General features: G+C 39.0%; 1 protein-coding gene across 4 annotated transcripts in view; it reads left to right on the top strand.

The window, feature by feature from the left end:
- Positions 1 to 17,086, top strand: part of RYR2 (ryanodine receptor 2) — a 727,449-nt gene that overhangs the window by 693,059 nt on the left and 17,304 nt on the right. For all 4 annotated transcript variants that reach the window (XM_077894379.1, XM_077894378.1, XM_077894377.1 and 1 more), the window contains 8 exons: positions 69 to 136; positions 1,604 to 1,751; positions 4,725 to 4,811; positions 5,416 to 5,634; positions 7,319 to 7,449; positions 8,782 to 8,824; positions 11,654 to 11,787; positions 14,615 to 14,675. In XM_077894379.1, the coding sequence (XP_077750505.1) occupies positions 69 to 136; positions 1,604 to 1,751; positions 4,725 to 4,811; positions 5,416 to 5,634; positions 7,319 to 7,449; positions 8,782 to 8,824; positions 11,654 to 11,787; positions 14,615 to 14,675 (891 nt within the window). The remainder of the gene's footprint in view (positions 1 to 68; positions 137 to 1,603; positions 1,752 to 4,724; positions 4,812 to 5,415; positions 5,635 to 7,318; positions 7,450 to 8,781; positions 8,825 to 11,653; positions 11,788 to 14,614; positions 14,676 to 17,086) is intronic.

The following is a 17,086-nucleotide window of genomic DNA, read 5'->3' as shown; positions in this document are numbered from 1 at the left end:
TCCCTAAACTCATTAGGCGGTGATACGTCATCCTGCTTTTCTTTCTTCTCCCCCTTGGCCCATTCCAGGAACAGAAGGCCAAAGAGGAAGAAAAGGAGGAAAAAGAAGAAAACAAGTCGGAACCTGAAAAGGCTGAGTATGTGTAGTTTCTGTATACTTCCCTTTGTTTCAGTAAGTCTCATTTTCTTGTGCTTTCCCTCTCTCCCTTCTGGGGACATGATAGTCCCCTGCTACAGGACAAAATCTGCCATCCCCCAGGAGAGGCCCCGGAGGAGAGCATCCCTCGGGCTGCTACGCCATCTCTTCCGCCTTGTTCTACGAGGATTCTGCTCGTGGATGGCTCCAGGGATTCCGTGTCATGCTGTCCACAGCTTTGTGCCTAAAACCACACAGACACTTCTGTCCTCCTAAGCCAGGGAGGAGACGAATGTTCTGAACACCATTGCATAGAATCCTTCCAGTGACATCCCTCAAAGTGTGGCCCCAGAGCCTCATGCATAAAAACTGTCTGGCGAATTTGTTAAAAACAAAGACCCATCACTGGGCCCCACTGCAAAGATCCCTGATTCCTCAGGTCTGGTGCGGGACTCAGAAATCTTCGTTTCCCCCTACACACACTCCCGGTGCTCTGGAGCCACAAGAAATAAAGAGCTGGATGTAAAGCAATAAAAATGGATCACTTTCTGATAACACTGGCTTTCAGTTAACCATTGAAACCTACATCTTTCCCCCAGGTGAAATAGTTTCATATGCATACCTTTAAAAGAATCAGTGAAGTCAAATTTGAAGTGCTTGTAAGAGTCACTGTGCTTGCATAGCACTTTATTTTTCTCCTCGTTGTTATTTTCTTTGGCTGTTCTTTATAGTCGGCACTATTTATAGATCCTGCATGGCTATAAAAATGGCCACATTAATGACTGTTTGAATGAAATGTAATGTCATGACAGTCATTTCCATGATAGTTCTTTCATGTTAAAAATAATGTTAGACCTCATACAGATTAAGGTTAGATATGGGTTATGTATATGTGACTACCCATAAATAAACCAAAGATTGGTAGTTGGCACCCAGGAGGGTTGCAGGTGTCAAATTTCAGGGCTTCTGATTCTATAACTGTCTGCAAAATTAATATCTCGACCGGCTTCATACATGTGAACAATCAAATGCATATGCCTCTGATTTTTTAAGTCCTAGTGGCTGATCAGTGTTAAAAGTGAACATTAAGACCATAATTTAAAAATAAGATTGTTGGAAAGTCACAGCAAAAAAAAAAAAAAAAGTCTTCATCGTTATTCTCTTTTTTAAATGTTTTTACTGCACAATTAGAAGGGAATGGACTACATACAGCTGTAAAGACGCTTCAAGCCTGTAAATGTCCTTTAGATTTGAATTTCACAGGACTGCCCATCTATGGGAGGCAAGAAGAAGCAAGAAATCCTACCCCTAATTCTAAAATTCTGAATATGATAATGCAGTGGACAGAGGAACTCATTTTCAACAATAATACTATGATTTAAACATTTGTTCATTTATATAATTTGGCACAAACCATTCATCTCTTTAGGTCCTGGATGGTTTATATTGCATTCATTTGTGTTCATAGGGGAGAAGATGGAGAGAAAGAAGAAAAAGCCAAGGAAGATAAGGGTAAACAGAAGCTGAGGCAACTCCACACACATAGATATGGAGAGCCGGAAGTTCCCGAGTCAGCGTTCTGGAAGAAAATCATAGCATATCAACAGAAACTTCTAGTAAGATGTTTTAGAGTGAATATTGTTGTTGATATATTGTGAGACAGTGCTAAGTCAGGCCCAGTAAATATTCATTGACCTTTCCTTGGGTGGCAGTTGGGACCAAGTCAAGTATGCAAGTCTGTTTTATTTACTCACCTGAGTGTGCTTATAAATATGAATATATAATTATAAAATTATAATAAATAAATGCCTTTGGTCCACTGCTCCCTGTCATCAAACCATAACCTCCACACACATCCACATTACCCGAACCCATCTGATTTAGTGACTGCCAGCACACTGCAACCAGTGTCTTCCCAAAAAGACTTTAGGGCAGATTAATAAATATGCTCTGCAGGACACTGTATGAGGGTCTGCAGTGCATGAAAGTAAAACATGACTTTCAGGGTACAGGTAATTCACAGTGATGTTCCAGAACTGGATTAATCAGTTTTTCTAGAACATCACCTTTTTATTAAAAGCCCAGTTACAAAAATATTAATGTAGTGAGCCAACTTTTCTATTGGTAATAAAAAGGTCTCTTCAAGAATTATTCTTTAAATAGAAACAAGGACAAAAAGTGAATGAAAAGAGAGAAGATAGTTCTTTATGTAGTGTCCTATATATTTTGCAGAAATGCTTCCTAAATTAATAAAATGCATATTCATATTTGAAAAACAAAGGAGGTGTAGTTCTCTATTTGTATTCATACAAGATGGAATTCATAAGAATGTTGGTTGAAAGCCCTATTATTCTATTATATATGATTTTTTAAAGCAGGAAAATGTTGGGAGATGAGTGTGTAGAATAAAGCTACAAGAGGTATTGACCAATAATGTCAGACCTAGAAACTAATATGAACATGCATAATAAAGCCGTTTGAAAGACAAAATCATATTTGATGTTTTACAGCCTTTGAGAAATCAAAAATAGTTAAGAAACTCAGTATACTATAGCACTTCACCTGTAAGGGAAATGGATTGTCCTCAGTAATTATATATTCTAACTGCTTATGTATAAATACTACACATTCTTATATAAGGTAAGGTATGCAAACATAATTAATAGTTTCAGCTATGTCCTCTTAAACTATCTTGTACTTTCTTCTTATCTCTTAGTACAAAGTATCCTGAACATAAACATTTTGTAGATAACTCTGGATAATCACTGATTTGCTGTGTTGTTAGAGTTGCCATGGCTGCAGGCGCACCATAGATAGTAGGGCATGAGGTTGAATGGGCTCCCCAATAACCCACTGTGGCCCCCATGGGTTCCTGAAGACTGTATTTAACTACAGATGTGCAAACAAGCCAGTGAGGTCTTTCTTCCATTGTCTGCCTCAGGGTCACATGCTCTCTTACCGCTTTCCTGCTTCTCTTTCCATATGACTTTCTCTGCCCACCAGTGTGCAGGTACAAGACTAATTATGGCCACCACAGGCTCCTTGTCTCTCAAGTCTTAGTGATTTGCCAGCTCAGATAAACAAGGTTACTAACTCAGCCTCCATGACCCAATTCCAACCTTCCACGAGAAGCACCAACGTGATGACCTGGTATGGCTATGGTAGGCTGTCTTGGTCCAGTAAGCCATGGCAGTAAAGGCAGAGTTCTGTGTGGGAGATGATGCCACCCAAATGGGGTATGTACATGGAGACCAATAATGGGGTGCATTGTCATCTTGATATGACCTATTATGCTCAAGCTCCTGGCATATCCTCTCGGATACCTCATAGACCTATCCCACTTAATAGTAAAACAAATACTTGGTATTTCCCATCTCCTTTTTCCTTAAGCCTACTTCTCCTCTAGGTGTTTTTTTCTAGCTGATAAATAGCACCAACCATTTATTGAGGTGCTCTGATCCCAAATCCAGAAGATTACTGTGTCTGAGTCCTCTCTTTCTTTCCTCCCTCAAATCCAATCCAGTGGTAACTCTTCCCAGTTCTGTCTTCCAAGTATAGCCAGAGTCTGCTCAGTACTTCCACCTCCACAGCTGCTCTTGGTCCAGGACACCACCATCAGTACCATCCCCTCCTGCTCAAACTAGTCCTATTGCTTCTACTCTTGCCTCCTGTTTCCCACACAGCAATTGGAATGATCTTTCCAAATCATAATCCGGTTGTAAGAAGGCCTCTTCAGCTCCTCCAATAACTTGCTATCTTACCTAGAATAAAGTAATAATTCCAGTTACAATAATAAATTAGTAACTAACTTTCCCTCAATGAACTTATTATCCTCGGAGTAAACCTCTGAGAAAAGTTCTGTTGTTATGCCCACTTTACAGATGATCACAGTGATGCTATAGGAGTGGTTAGGAGCTTGTCCACATGTGCAGTGAGCGGGTGGTGAGGGTGGGCTTCACAGCCAGGCAGCCTGGCCCCAGAAGTCCCACTGCACTGGAAGGAAGATCATGAACTTTGATCAGGAGCCTGGACATCTATGTCCTGCTCACCTCTTTGATCTGTTCCCTCCCACCCCCTCTTCTCCTCACTGTGCTTTTTCTCTCACCATCCCTCAAGTACACTGTCATTTTGAACTCAGAACTTTCATGCCCCCCTCCCCATGTGCTCTCTCTCTCTCTCTCTGATACACTCTTCCCTAGTTGTTCACTTGCCTTGCTTTCCGATGGTATTCAGACTTCTGCTCAAATGTCACTTCCTAAGAGAAGCCTTCCCTGACCTGCCTATCTAAAATAGCACCCCCATTCCCTCAGGCCTTAAAGTGATAGATTTCTCTTCATAGCATTTAGCATCCCTTGAAATTATATTTTGTCTTGTTTTATTTTTCATCGTGGATATGCTTCTTTATCATTTGTGTCCTCTGTGGTGGCCCAGATGTTCTTACTCACTGTTGTCTATAGCAATGAGAATGCTACTTGGTACATGGTAGGCTCTCAAGAAATAGTTTTGGGAAATGAAGGAATGCTTAATTTAAATTGTCTGCACATGTCAATCTCTTGATTCAGTGACCTTATCATTTTTTTCACCTTTAGAACTATTTTGCTCGCAACTTTTACAACATGAGAATGTTAGCCTTATTTGTCGCATTTGCAATCAATTTCATCTTGCTGTTTTATAAGGTACGTACATCTTCGTCTTTCAATAACTCATATGAAACCACAGACGGACTGAATTGCATGTACAGATTTGGCAGATCTACTAATGAGCACGTCTAAACCTGTTCTAAAATGTTTTGATGATAGAGAAAACCTAGAGAGCAAGCCTATCACTGGTGGTCTAGTAAGGCTGGAGCAGATTTGTTCCTCCAAACTAAGTGGGTAATGCTTCACCTGAAAAACACTGGATTCTGTGGAGCTTAACCCAGTGTCCCTAGCCTAATCTGCTGCCTGTCTCACTTGTTACCACATGTGGGTGTGGCATACCTTTATTATATTAAATTCTTCTGATAATTGAGAGACAGCTTAGCCATCTGATTTTTTCCCCCTGCATGCATCAGAATCCTCGTCTCACTTAGATTTGAAGGAATTTTAAAGAATGTGCTCATTCTCTGCTATCAGTTTTTGAAAAGCTCTTTTTATTTTTAGCCTTTGCTTCTTAGCCTTTTCATGGGACACAGGCTTCATCTCTGGCTCTTTACTGATCAGGCTGGGTTTCCATTGTTTCTTGTTTGTGCTGATATCTTAGAGGAAGTGAACTGACTGTACTTTAAATGGTTTGAATCAGGTCTCCACTTCTTCTGTGGTTGAAGGAAAGGAGCTCTCCACTCGCAGTTCAAGTGAAAATGCCAAAGTTAGCAGCCTAGACAGTGGGTCACCCAGAATCATCACGGTTCACTACGTCCTGGAGGAGAGCAGCGGCTACATGGAGCCCACACTGAGGATCTTAGCTATTCTCCACACGGTCATTTCTTTCTTCTGCATCATCGGATACTACTGCTTGAAAGTAAGATAGTAAGACACCAGGGTACCTGTGTGTCCATGTGTGCGCATGTCTGTCACAGGTTAGACTTCTGGTGAAGCAGACTTTGAGATGGAAAAATTATTATGGGCAGCCCCGGTGGTGCAGCGGTTTAGCGCCGCCTGCAGCCCAGGGCGTGATCCTGGAGACCCTGGATCGAGTCCCACGTCAGGCTCTCTGCATGGAGCCTGCTTCTCCCTCTGCCTGTGTCTCTGCCTCTCTCTCTCTCTCTCTCTCTCTCTCTGTGTCTTTATGAATAAATAAATAAATCTTTAAAAAAAAGAAAAGAAAAATTATTATTAGGGAACATTCCATGAGTCAACACCTGTGGGGCAAGGGGAGAAAGCAGCATAGGACAGAGAGAAAAGTGGGCCTATGGTTTAGATGTGACAGGGCACATGCACAAGCTTCAGTCTGTGAAGCTGGGATGACCCTATAGGGTTGTCTCCAGCTTTGGAGGAGACAGGGTATTGGGGCCTGGCCTTCAGAGCTCCACATTGGCTGCAAGCTTCCCTGGAAAGGGCATGTGGCTTTGGGTCATCTTATTCTAGCCTTCTGTCACATATTGGTAATCATCCACCTAATGGCCAGTTTCACAAAACTTGATCCCACAGAAGTAACCCACCATGTGTATTAGAGTTACAGAATACATCCTGTGGAACCTATCAGTCATTTTGATTGTCCTGTTATTAGGTACCTGTCTAATGCCCTCATTGGCAGAAATGCTTTACAGTTTGTCACACTTCACCCAGAAAATAATACAGCTTTATCCGTAGATCTCTACCAAGGGAGTAATGTAATTTGGTGAAAAGAACTCAAGATAGTCTCCGAGTACTCAGGGCTGCCCATTAGCTTTGCAATTTTTTCCTAGCAAGACACTTTCTCATGGTAATGCTTTATTTCACTGTCTCCTGCCTCTCACTGTGAAGCTTCCAGAAGACTTTTAAAAAATCAGAGCCTAGAGCAAAAGACTAGAATGTAAAATTTTCTTCAGAAATTCCTGTCCCTCCCTTTCTTTCCTTTGTTTTATGAGTTGGGGGGAGGGGTGGAGGGATTCTTGGATACTTCTAGAACATCTGCATCCTTCTATCTGTGCCTTGTGTAAAATTTGTCCAAATGAGAAGAGAATCAATATGTTCTGGAAACATTTTGGCAAACTGACAAAGATTTTTGCTGATGCTGAAAATAAAATTTATTTCAAAACACATGTGGGCACTCTGAGCGTGGAATCATTAAAGAGATCTCACAAATAAAACTGCACTTTTTAGAAGCATGCATATTGGAATATTAGTAGCATTACTATATCTTATTGTAGCCATTCATGTCTCATAGATAGATAGATATAGATATATAATAAATATATTGTGATAAAAGATATATTGAATTTTTTTAATATTTAAAAGTGATGTTTGTAGTGCAATTATCTGTAAATTTCTATGTGTTTGAGTACATATGATTATATATGATATCTGTTCTATCTTCTGTTTTTCCTAAACCTCTAGGTGTTCCTTTCTGCCTAAATATAACCAATTCATTTTCATTCAATTTTACCTTCTTGGAAGTAACATGGGAAATATTTTTTTCTAAAAGCTGTATTGTAAAGATAGTGACCACAGGAGATGCCAGTAAATCTAAACTAATTTTAACGTGTTTATTTTTTCAAATGTAGGTCCCATTGGTTATTTTTAAGCGAGAAAAGGAAGTTGCTCGAAAATTGGAATTTGATGGGCTTTATATTACAGAACAGCCTTCAGAAGATGATATTAAAGGCCAGTGGGATAGACTTGTAATCAACACACAGTGAGTAAAGAATTATGTGAGACATTTCTATGCTCAAAAATTCAAGACAAAAAAATACTTTGAATTCCTGCAGAGTTGTCATAACTTTAGCGGAGGTGAATAATAGTTATAGTTTCGGCCAAGAAAATCAAGAGACTAAGCACTGTCAGGTTCTTAAATGGATGCCATCAATTTTTTCCCGTCTGTGTTCTGAATTCCTTAATCAAAAATGGTTCTGAGCCCATTTCCACAGCACTGATGGAACTTGACATCCATTACTCAGTGCTCAGAGAAGTGTGTAGCTGGAGGTACATAACTTACTGTGCAAGGTTATCTCCTCCAAAACACAGAGGACGCAAAAATTATGGAAAGAGTTGTAGCATTAAAGAGTTGAATTTCATACTTTTAGTGTATCCAAGTTGTTAATTTCTATGTTGGTATCATCAAGCAGCCTGGCATCAAGCTAGCTAAACAGTATGACCTGTAAAACATAAGGCAGAGAAGCAAGTATATTTTCTGTACACGAAATATATAGCCTTGTGAGATCAAGATCCAGACTCCTAGCTGCTGTTCCAGGTATAAGTCCATCAGGAAAGTATAATTTTACACCACTAAAAAAGTATTAGTGATACAATAGTTTTTGAGTCGTTTATACTATGCACCTGTGAAACATCTTTTTTTAAAAGTTTTGCGTATTCTTAAAAAGTTAAATGTCTAATAAGCTCTGAGTTTTCAAATAGGGATGATTTATCTGTGCATTATAAATGTTTACTCTAAATGCTCAATGTTTTATTTATCAACTCTGGATGTTTATACCAAGTCAAATGAAGTCTATCCCTTTGAGTAAACTCTGTGTTAGGCAAGACGTGAGAAGCATGCTTTGGTGCCATGTTCAGTTTTCTTGAAGATAACTGGTGGGAATGAGGGTTTTTTTTTACTTCGGTGGTAAACAATGACAGATTTTTATGTACTTTAATTTTTTAACACAATTGACAAAAAATGACACGTTACAAATGACATATTGACATGTCATGAATGTAAATGAAGATAACAAGACTTTTTTTTAACAAGACTCTTTAAAAAATATGCTCATATTCTTCTCCCTTCAAATAGTAGCCCATAGTCTTTTTGTGATTTTGTATGTGTATATTATAGAGTAACATTTAGATAATATCTAATCTACCTATGACATAGAAAAATATTGGGATGAGACAAATTCATTATGATTTTTGTGAGGGGAAGAATGTATATTTACATATTATTTTAAGCATGTTGTATATTCTAAACAATATATTGTTATTTATAATTTTTTAAAATGGTATTATTTTACTTTTATGCCTTTATATTTTTTAGGTCATTTCCCAACAACTATTGGGACAAATTTGTTAAAAGAAAGGTAATGCTTCTCAAAAGGAATGCGTTCTTTCTTTCTTCTTAGAGCACAAGTCAGATTTTAATTTGATGTGGCTCATATGTACAATGAAATATTAAGGCATGCTATATCTGTCAATATCATTTCAAAGTGGCAATGGAATTGAATATGAATTTCAAAAATTGCACGTAAGAAAAAAACATACTCATCCGCTTGTCCTCCAACTCAGGTGAATAAACAGTGCTCAGTCCACACAGTAACAGGACTTGGTGAGAATTTTCTCTGAGACTGTTAGGGTTACCTAAATTAGCTGATGGCCAGTTTCTGATAAGACAGCTGTGAATCCTGCTGTTCATTACAGAAGTAAAGTCACTGCATGACAACAAAGGACTGAGTTTTATTTACTTCATATAAACTTTAAAGATCTTTTTGTTTTCATAAAGTTTTCTTCTTCTGATGCCCACCGCTCAGAGTATGTAGAAAGAACATGGATACGGAGTCAGTGGTACACTGTGGCACCTGCTGGCTCTCTAATTTTGAGAGTCAAGGATCATCTCTGCTCTTCCCACTGCACAGGATTTTGATGTTCGTAGATCACATTTTCAAATGAAATAATATACATGCTAGTACCTAGGTGTCATAAAATGCTATAATCATTACATGCTAGCTCCTACTGTTACTCTTTGAACCTTTCTAATTGCCAGGTTGACCCACCTCCCCCTCTGTTCCATAATGGGTTCTGGCCTTAGTGGACACTATCTGGAGTGAATAGGCAGAAAGACCTACCAAATGAAGTGATCTGATTGTGGCCTGGTAGGGATGCCACCAGTTCAGGGTCACTTAGGACAGTTCACAACAAGCAGCCACACAAGTGTTGTGTTACCAGCCTGAGGGGAGATAGAGGACTTATACCAAGAATTTAAATCTTGGTGATTTAAATGTGATGAAACACATTGACCTTTTTTTTTTTTTCCTTAATCACGAGACTTCCTAAGAGTTGAGAGAAGTAGTGTATTTGTTTTTATTTATCTTGGTGCAAGTTTTCTGTCTTCTTGTGTGACCTGGCATTTTGAGTAGCACTGCGCTGCTGCCTATGAGCACATCCAAATTAGGCAAAAGCTCTGAAAGACTTATTTTTAAACAATTTTAAATAGATAATTCGAACATTTCACTCTTCTTAATTATTTAATGAAGAAGCAGTTTTAAATCGTTAAGGCACAAGTGTCTCAGAAAGAAACTGCATATTCAGTCAAATAAGTAAATTGTAATTGCAGCTAGGACTATTTGTGGCATTCCTACTGTGTGTGTGTGTGTGTGTGTGTGTGTATGTGTGTCCTGATTTGTTCTCCAGAGAATGAGGTGAGGACACAGTCCAGAGGGGAACAGCCACTCACATCATCGCAGCCCAGCTATAGTGCCATGAGAATAACACACAACAAATGTTTTCCTGAACCTTTGTAATCAGTGTTCATTGACTCTTCACCACTACTCTTTCGTGTTTCCATTTATTTACCTTGATTGTATACATTTAGAAAAAGCTGGTTTTTATTTCTTTTTTTTTTTTTAAGATTATTCATTTATTTTAGGGAGAAGGTGAGTAGAGGGAGGGGCAGAGGGAGAGAGAGAATCTCAAAAACACTCCTCAAAAACACTCCTGCACGGAGACTGAATCCCATGACCCTGAGATCATGACCTGAGCCAAAAGCAAGAGTCAAACCTAACCAACTGAGCTCCCCCACCCCTACACCCCTGATTTTTATCTCTGCTAATCCCTTCTTCCATTACTGTATTTCTTCATCCACCCTCTTCTTTCACTTTGGCCTTCCCTGCCTCCTTTCCCCACGTTCTCATTTCCTTCCATTCACTCCTGTGCCCTGCTTTCCTGCCGCCTTTTCCACTCAGCAGCCAGTCCTCTCTCCTGATTTGCTCTCCTTCCTTTTCCCATTGCCTGTGCTTTCATTGTGTGTGAGGATTCTGGTGGTCTGTAAGCATTGGGCCAAGAGTGCTGTGTCATGGAGCTCTGCATCCTGGGCTCAGAGGTGAGCTGTGAGCCCACATCTAAGCCCTGGTCTGAACACGTGACACACAGGCAAAGCCAGGCTGGGGGGAGGGGGGCTCAGAGCACAGAGGGGGTTGCTCAGAAGGGATTCAAATGGTGCCTAGAGGTCTATGCTAGGCCTGCACTGAAGACACGAGGGGGTGGTGACAAGGCTCCGGGGATCCAGTCAGGAGATGGTGGGAGCACTGAATGCTTGTAACAGGGACCCCAGAGAAGATGCCATCAGAAGTGGCATGCCCAGGGCCAACAGTGGTTCATGCAGATCTTTGTCACATGTCAGGCCTTGCCTGGTGGCTTTCTCACCCCATCTCTTGCCAAGCTTCACAACCTTGGGCATGTTCTGTTCTCTGAGACACACCTTCTTATCTGTAGAATGGGATGCTGATAACAAGAAACTTATATACTGAGACATTCCCATGAGGGGAAAGCAAATCAAGGTTCCTACCATGATCCCTGGCACACAGTATGAATTTGGTCGAAATTCCTTTCATTTCATCTTCTTCCACTTCTTATTTACTTGGCCTGTCTTCTTCCTGCTGCATGCCTCCCTCTTGAGTAAGAAATCTTGTTTCTCTGAGAGGTATCATTTAAAATGCCATAGGTTTGCTTTGACCTTAAGCAGTGTAGGTCACAGAAAAGGGGCCATAAAGCCATAAACAAGAATTTTAAGTGAACTTGAACATAAAGGAAAGATATAGCGAGTATGAAAATAATTAGATGTTTGTATACATGTGCATACAAGGAGTTGGTTAATGCATGAGGGCCAGTCAAATGCTTTTTTGCCTGTTCCCCAGGTTATGGATAAATATGGAGAGTTCTATGGCCGGGACAGAATCAGTGAGCTCCTTGGTATGGACAAAGCAGCTCTGGACTTCAGCGATGCCAGGGAAAAGAAGAAGCCAAAAAAAGACAGCTCCCTGTCGGCTGTGTGAGTGTTACTTTTGCTCTAGACTGAAAGGAGAAGAAATTTCTGAACTTGCTGGTGTACTGACTTCTTTTCACTGTCTGAGGAATAGAGATGTGGGAAACAAAATGTACCTAAGGTCTTGACCTTTTATACTTCCAGATATTTTCAGCTATGGAATGGTTTTTTTTTTTTTCCTACTAATTTTGGAAGGTGACTCTTTTGTTATTTACATAACAAAAATAAAGATGTGTGTTCTCAATTTGCTTTAATCCCTAAATGCCACTTAAATCAAAGTCAAACATATGTAAAAGCACAACATCTGACTTTCTTTTCTGATGCTTCATGCCTGATAAAAGGTGAATCTTTCTTATGTTTTGGAAAAGGGATCTGTATAGCCCTTTGATTAGAAATATTCAAAGCTCGTAGGCTTTTATTATAATTACTGCATTTTATTTAAATAGCAAAGACTCATATGCCAGAAATACCACACTTTCAAGCTGTTACTTGGAAATTTAAGTTTTAAAATGAAGCACTCCTAATATTGTGCTTTAATGGAAAAATGTATTATGATACAACTAGAAACATGTGAACTAGTTGAACTGAATTTGCCCAAGATTGAATTTCACACACACTCACACACAGAGTGTGAGTGGACATATATACACATATAGATTTTGCAAATTTGGTCACCTGTAATTCTGGAATAAATGTACAGCATGCGTGTTTTTAAAAATTCAATTTCTTACTGTAGCCACTTAATAATTTTAGAACAAACACAGTTACCTTCCCTGAAAAACATGTTGTCCTTTCTTATTTGTGTATTTATGGTCTCAGTCAATTAGAGATGTGATGATGACTTTGAAACTATAGACATCTGAGGCTTTGTAAGGCAGTTATCATTTTGTCTCAGATGAATATTTTAGCTAGCATTAAAAAAATTTTTTTGGCTGACCTATCTCATTGGTCATATATTATCTATCTGAAAAGTTGTTAGAGCCACATGGTTTTTAAAAATAATATGAACTCAGTTGAAAATTACTTAGACAATGACAGACACTGTGAATTTAGATCCAAAATATCACCTGGATACTTTAAGAAAACCCATGTGGTACTTAAAGACTGATTTGCAGTGTAGAAGATGAAGAACACTGGTGGTCCTCAGAACTAAAACCTAATGGTCGAATATCACATAAAACAAGGACTGTGGTCAGAGTGGTGTTGAGCTTTCTACTAACATTTTAAGATCTCTTACACACAACATAGAATCAAATAGTTTTACTGAATTATGCACTTTCCATGGTCCTATTTATGACCCTAGAAAATAAGTCTGAAAAGATAGAAGGAAAGTTTAGACTGTTTTTTGTAATGTTTTACTATGAACAAATTTTATATTAGTGGAATTTTCCATTGTTTTACCTAGGGAATGTTTGCAAGTTTGACTCCTTGCAAAGTACCAAGAAATTAATGTGGCATTAATACCTTTATTTTTTTCTTAGGTTTTTTTTTCCCTTGGGCATTAATACATTTAAATATGGACAATAAAATTAGAAGAATACAGATCTAGTAAATAATGTCCACAATTAGGAAAAAGTTACAGGTAGTCTTCTCTATTTAAAACATTTAGAAAGAATGAATGAAAATTACAAAACATGTTTTAATATATGTATATCTAACCTGCAAAGATTATGAATATTTATGCTAAGCTTTATTCACTCAACCTGTATTTATTGAGAGACATTCCTTGTATGATGTAATGTGCTTGGTGCTAGGGAGTTCACATGAGGTAGAAAGGCATAAATGTACATACATAGATATTTATACATCAGGACACTTGGTTGGCTCAGTCGGTTAAGCATCTGCCTTTGGCTCAAGCCATGATCTCAGGGTTGTGGGATCAAGTCCTGCAGTGTGCTCCCTGCTCAGCAGAGAGTCTGCTTCTCCCTCTACTGCTCCCCCTGCTTGTCCTCTGTCAAAAAAATAAATAAATAATATCTAAAAAAAAAAAAAAGATACCTACACACCCACGACTAAAAAGCAACGTGGGAAATCATAGTTAAGTCTAATCTAAGTAAGTCTACATGGTGCTTTGGGAACCAAGGGGAAAAGGTGAATCCCTTCTTGGGTGGTTTTTGAAAACAAAAGAAAACACAAGATGAAAAACCCCTTTCATTGGCAAATTAAGTATAGTTGTAAAATAAATGTGCATATTTATGAAAGTTTTTGTTAGTGTAAGTAAAAATTACCTTTTTGGAATGCAATTACCAATGTATAATGAAAGTGAGGGCACTTTTTTTTTTTTAGAGATTTTATTTATTTATTTATTTATTTATTTATTTATTTATTTATTTATTTATTTATCAAAGGAACCAGGGAGCACAAGTTGGGGGAGGAATAGAGGGAGAAGCAGACTCCTCGAGGAGTAGGGAGCCCAACACCGGCTCAATCCCAGGACCCTGGGATCGTGACCTGAGCTGAAGGCAAATGCTTAACTGATTGAGCCACCCAGGTGCCCACATATTGGTTAATTTGGCATTGTTTCCAGGGATTGTTATCACATATGAAGTGAGTTTATCTTACGTATAATGTAAGGAAAGAAAGAGCTATTCTTAAATCATAGATGTCGAAGGTGGCAATGTTTTGTTTTGTTTTCCAAGATCCTTCTGAAAAGGTATCACAAAACTCTGAACACCTTGTCCATCAGCTCCTCCCTTGGCACCTGGGAAGAAGCTAATTTCCTGAAATGGTTTCCAGTTGCATCATGTGGAAAGAATGCCGGCAGGCTCTCCCAAGCCTCTGAGTCTTTGCTTCCTGTGCTTATCTATAATTTTTTTTTTTTTTGTCTTTCCAGACTGAACTCTATCGACGTGAAGTATCAGATGTGGAAACTAGGAGTCGTCTTCACTGACAATGTAATAAGCCAACTTCATTACCACAAAGTACACCATCCATGCTCATGTTAGATAAGTCTGTGGGTTTTCTGAGATGGATCCACACTTACTTAAGAAAGTTAATCAAACATCAATTCATTTCAATACAGACCATTACTTGACAATGACCCAGGGAAATACATGATTAATTAGCCGATCTCTCATTCTGTTTCTTTCAACAGCTGAAAGATTAACATGAAAGTATATTTATATAAGAAAAAGAAACTGAGATATGAACTTGAGTATTTTCATTTAGGTTTTAGTTGGGCAATGGCATACTTCAAATTTTTCTAGGCATTACAACAAAGGTTCTAAATAAATGAAAGAAAATTTAAAAACATTAATTGTGATAAATTTAAGTTTTCCCCAAAATAAAATACATTAAGTTTTTGTATCTTTTGTTCGAGATTGAGCTTTCCTTTCTCAAAGACCCTAGAGGCCTATGAACTAAACATAGGGCCCAAGGATATGTCCACTTAAAATGAAAAAAAAAAAAAAAAAACCTAGTACTAAAAGCCACCAGCTGTCAGGTCAGTCATATTTTACTACCCTGGCTTGCTTAATAGCTTGACATTTTTTACTTTTAGAATTTTCAGTTTAAAAAAATTGTTACTATCATTTGTTTTTATGCTCCCATTTGCTGTCTATGGGACATTGCTGGAGATAGTCATGAAATTCTGCTGGGTGGATAAACTACATATTTTTGCTGTCAGGCCCCAGCTCATCTCCTCCTGCCAGCTCATAACCCTCTTACCATCCTCACACACCTCCTACAAAGGAGAATGTGCAAACAAACCCAAAGGCTTGGCCCTAGACCTTCCACTGTTTTTGTTTCTGTGTTTTCTCCCTCGGACATCTCATTTAGTTTCAAAATGTCACTCTAATCAGCACTGACTTTTATAGTAAATGTTCATTCTAGTCTCCTAAAGGCCCATGACACCCCCCAAATTCCCCTGCCTCTGCCCTAGCGCACCTAGCCATCCAGCTATGGGCTCAGAACTCTTCTCTCCTGCACCCAGCCATCCTGCCATGGGCCAGAACTCTGGGTCTCTTAGAGAACTCTTTAGAGAGCTCAAAAGCAAGTCTTATTAAGCATCCTTTAGAAATGTTAAATTTTAAATGTCTTATTAACTAATTTCTCATCTAATAATGGAAGCAACTCCCTTGAGTAAAAGGAAAACCACCTCACCTCCAGCATTGGTGTTTTCCATTCAAGGAGGCTCGCCATCTTAGCCTCTGCCTGAAAAGGTCAATCCTCCTTAACCTCCTTTATGACACAGTACCTGCATTGCGCATAATACTCATCTTGGTATGTGGTTTTCTTGTCCTCCAGAGAATTTGATTATGGACAGACTTCTACAGACTTCTTTCTGATATATAATTATGATATATTGTTCATCCACCTGCAGTTTCATGGCTTCTGTTTGACCAGTCACCTCTCAACATTGTCTTCAGACCTCAAGAGCGCAGTTTCTGTCTGAAACACAGCTGGAGTTACCAGATGCTATACAAGATTCCTAGTTAAATCTAAATTTCAGATAACTAAATGTACACACTTATGTATTTATATTTACATATAAGTATATCCTAAATATTGCATGGGACATACTTAGCCTGAAAATTATTCTTGGGGCGCCTGGCTGGCTCAGTCAGTGGAGAGAGATTTAAGTAATCTCCACACCCAATGTGGGGCTCAAACTCACAACACCAAGATCAAGAGCCCCACATTGTGTGTGGAGATTACTTAAAAATAAAATCTTCTGTCTCCCTCTCTCAAATAAACAAATAAATTCGGGATCCCTGGGTGGCGCAGTGGTTTAGCGCCTGCCTTTGGCCCAGGGCGCGGTCCTGGAGACCCGGGATCGAATCCCACGTCGGGCTCCCGGTGCATGGAGCCTGCTTCTCCCTCTGCCTGTGTCTCTGCCTCTCTCTCTCTCTGTGTGTGACTATCATAAATAAATAATTTAAAAAAAATTAAAAAAAAAAACCAAAATCTTTTTTTTTTAAAGGAGGGGCACCTGGGTGGCTCAGTTAAAAATAAAATCTTAAAATAGAGAACTAATTTTTATTATTTCTTTATTTTTTACATGGCATTCATCTGTAACTGGGCAGCCTGTGTTTTTAATTTGCTAAATCTGGCTAAGCAGAGTCCCCTTGTAGTCTATACATGTATCCTTGGCTCAGCTTATCACCTGTATTAGGCTCCTTATTCATCTTTGCCTACCAACTTGTCCGTTCTCCTCAGCCTTTGCATTTCTTAATAGCCTGCTAGCTGTGTCCATCCAGAGTTCCCAAGACAAATGTATCTTCCCTTCTCCTCATTCCTCCCCATTAAATACAGTCCCCTATCCACCATTTCCTCTTTCTTTCAGTATTCTGTTCTTGTTACCTTC

Source organism: Canis aureus, chromosome 4, assembly GCF_053574225.1.
Source record: "Canis aureus isolate CA01 chromosome 4, VMU_Caureus_v.1.0, whole genome shotgun sequence".
NCBI classification, from domain to species: domain Eukaryota; kingdom Metazoa; phylum Chordata; class Mammalia; order Carnivora; family Canidae; genus Canis; species Canis aureus.
The sequence above is the reverse complement of the archived record's forward strand: the minus strand, read 5'-3'. Positions and strand labels throughout refer to the sequence as shown.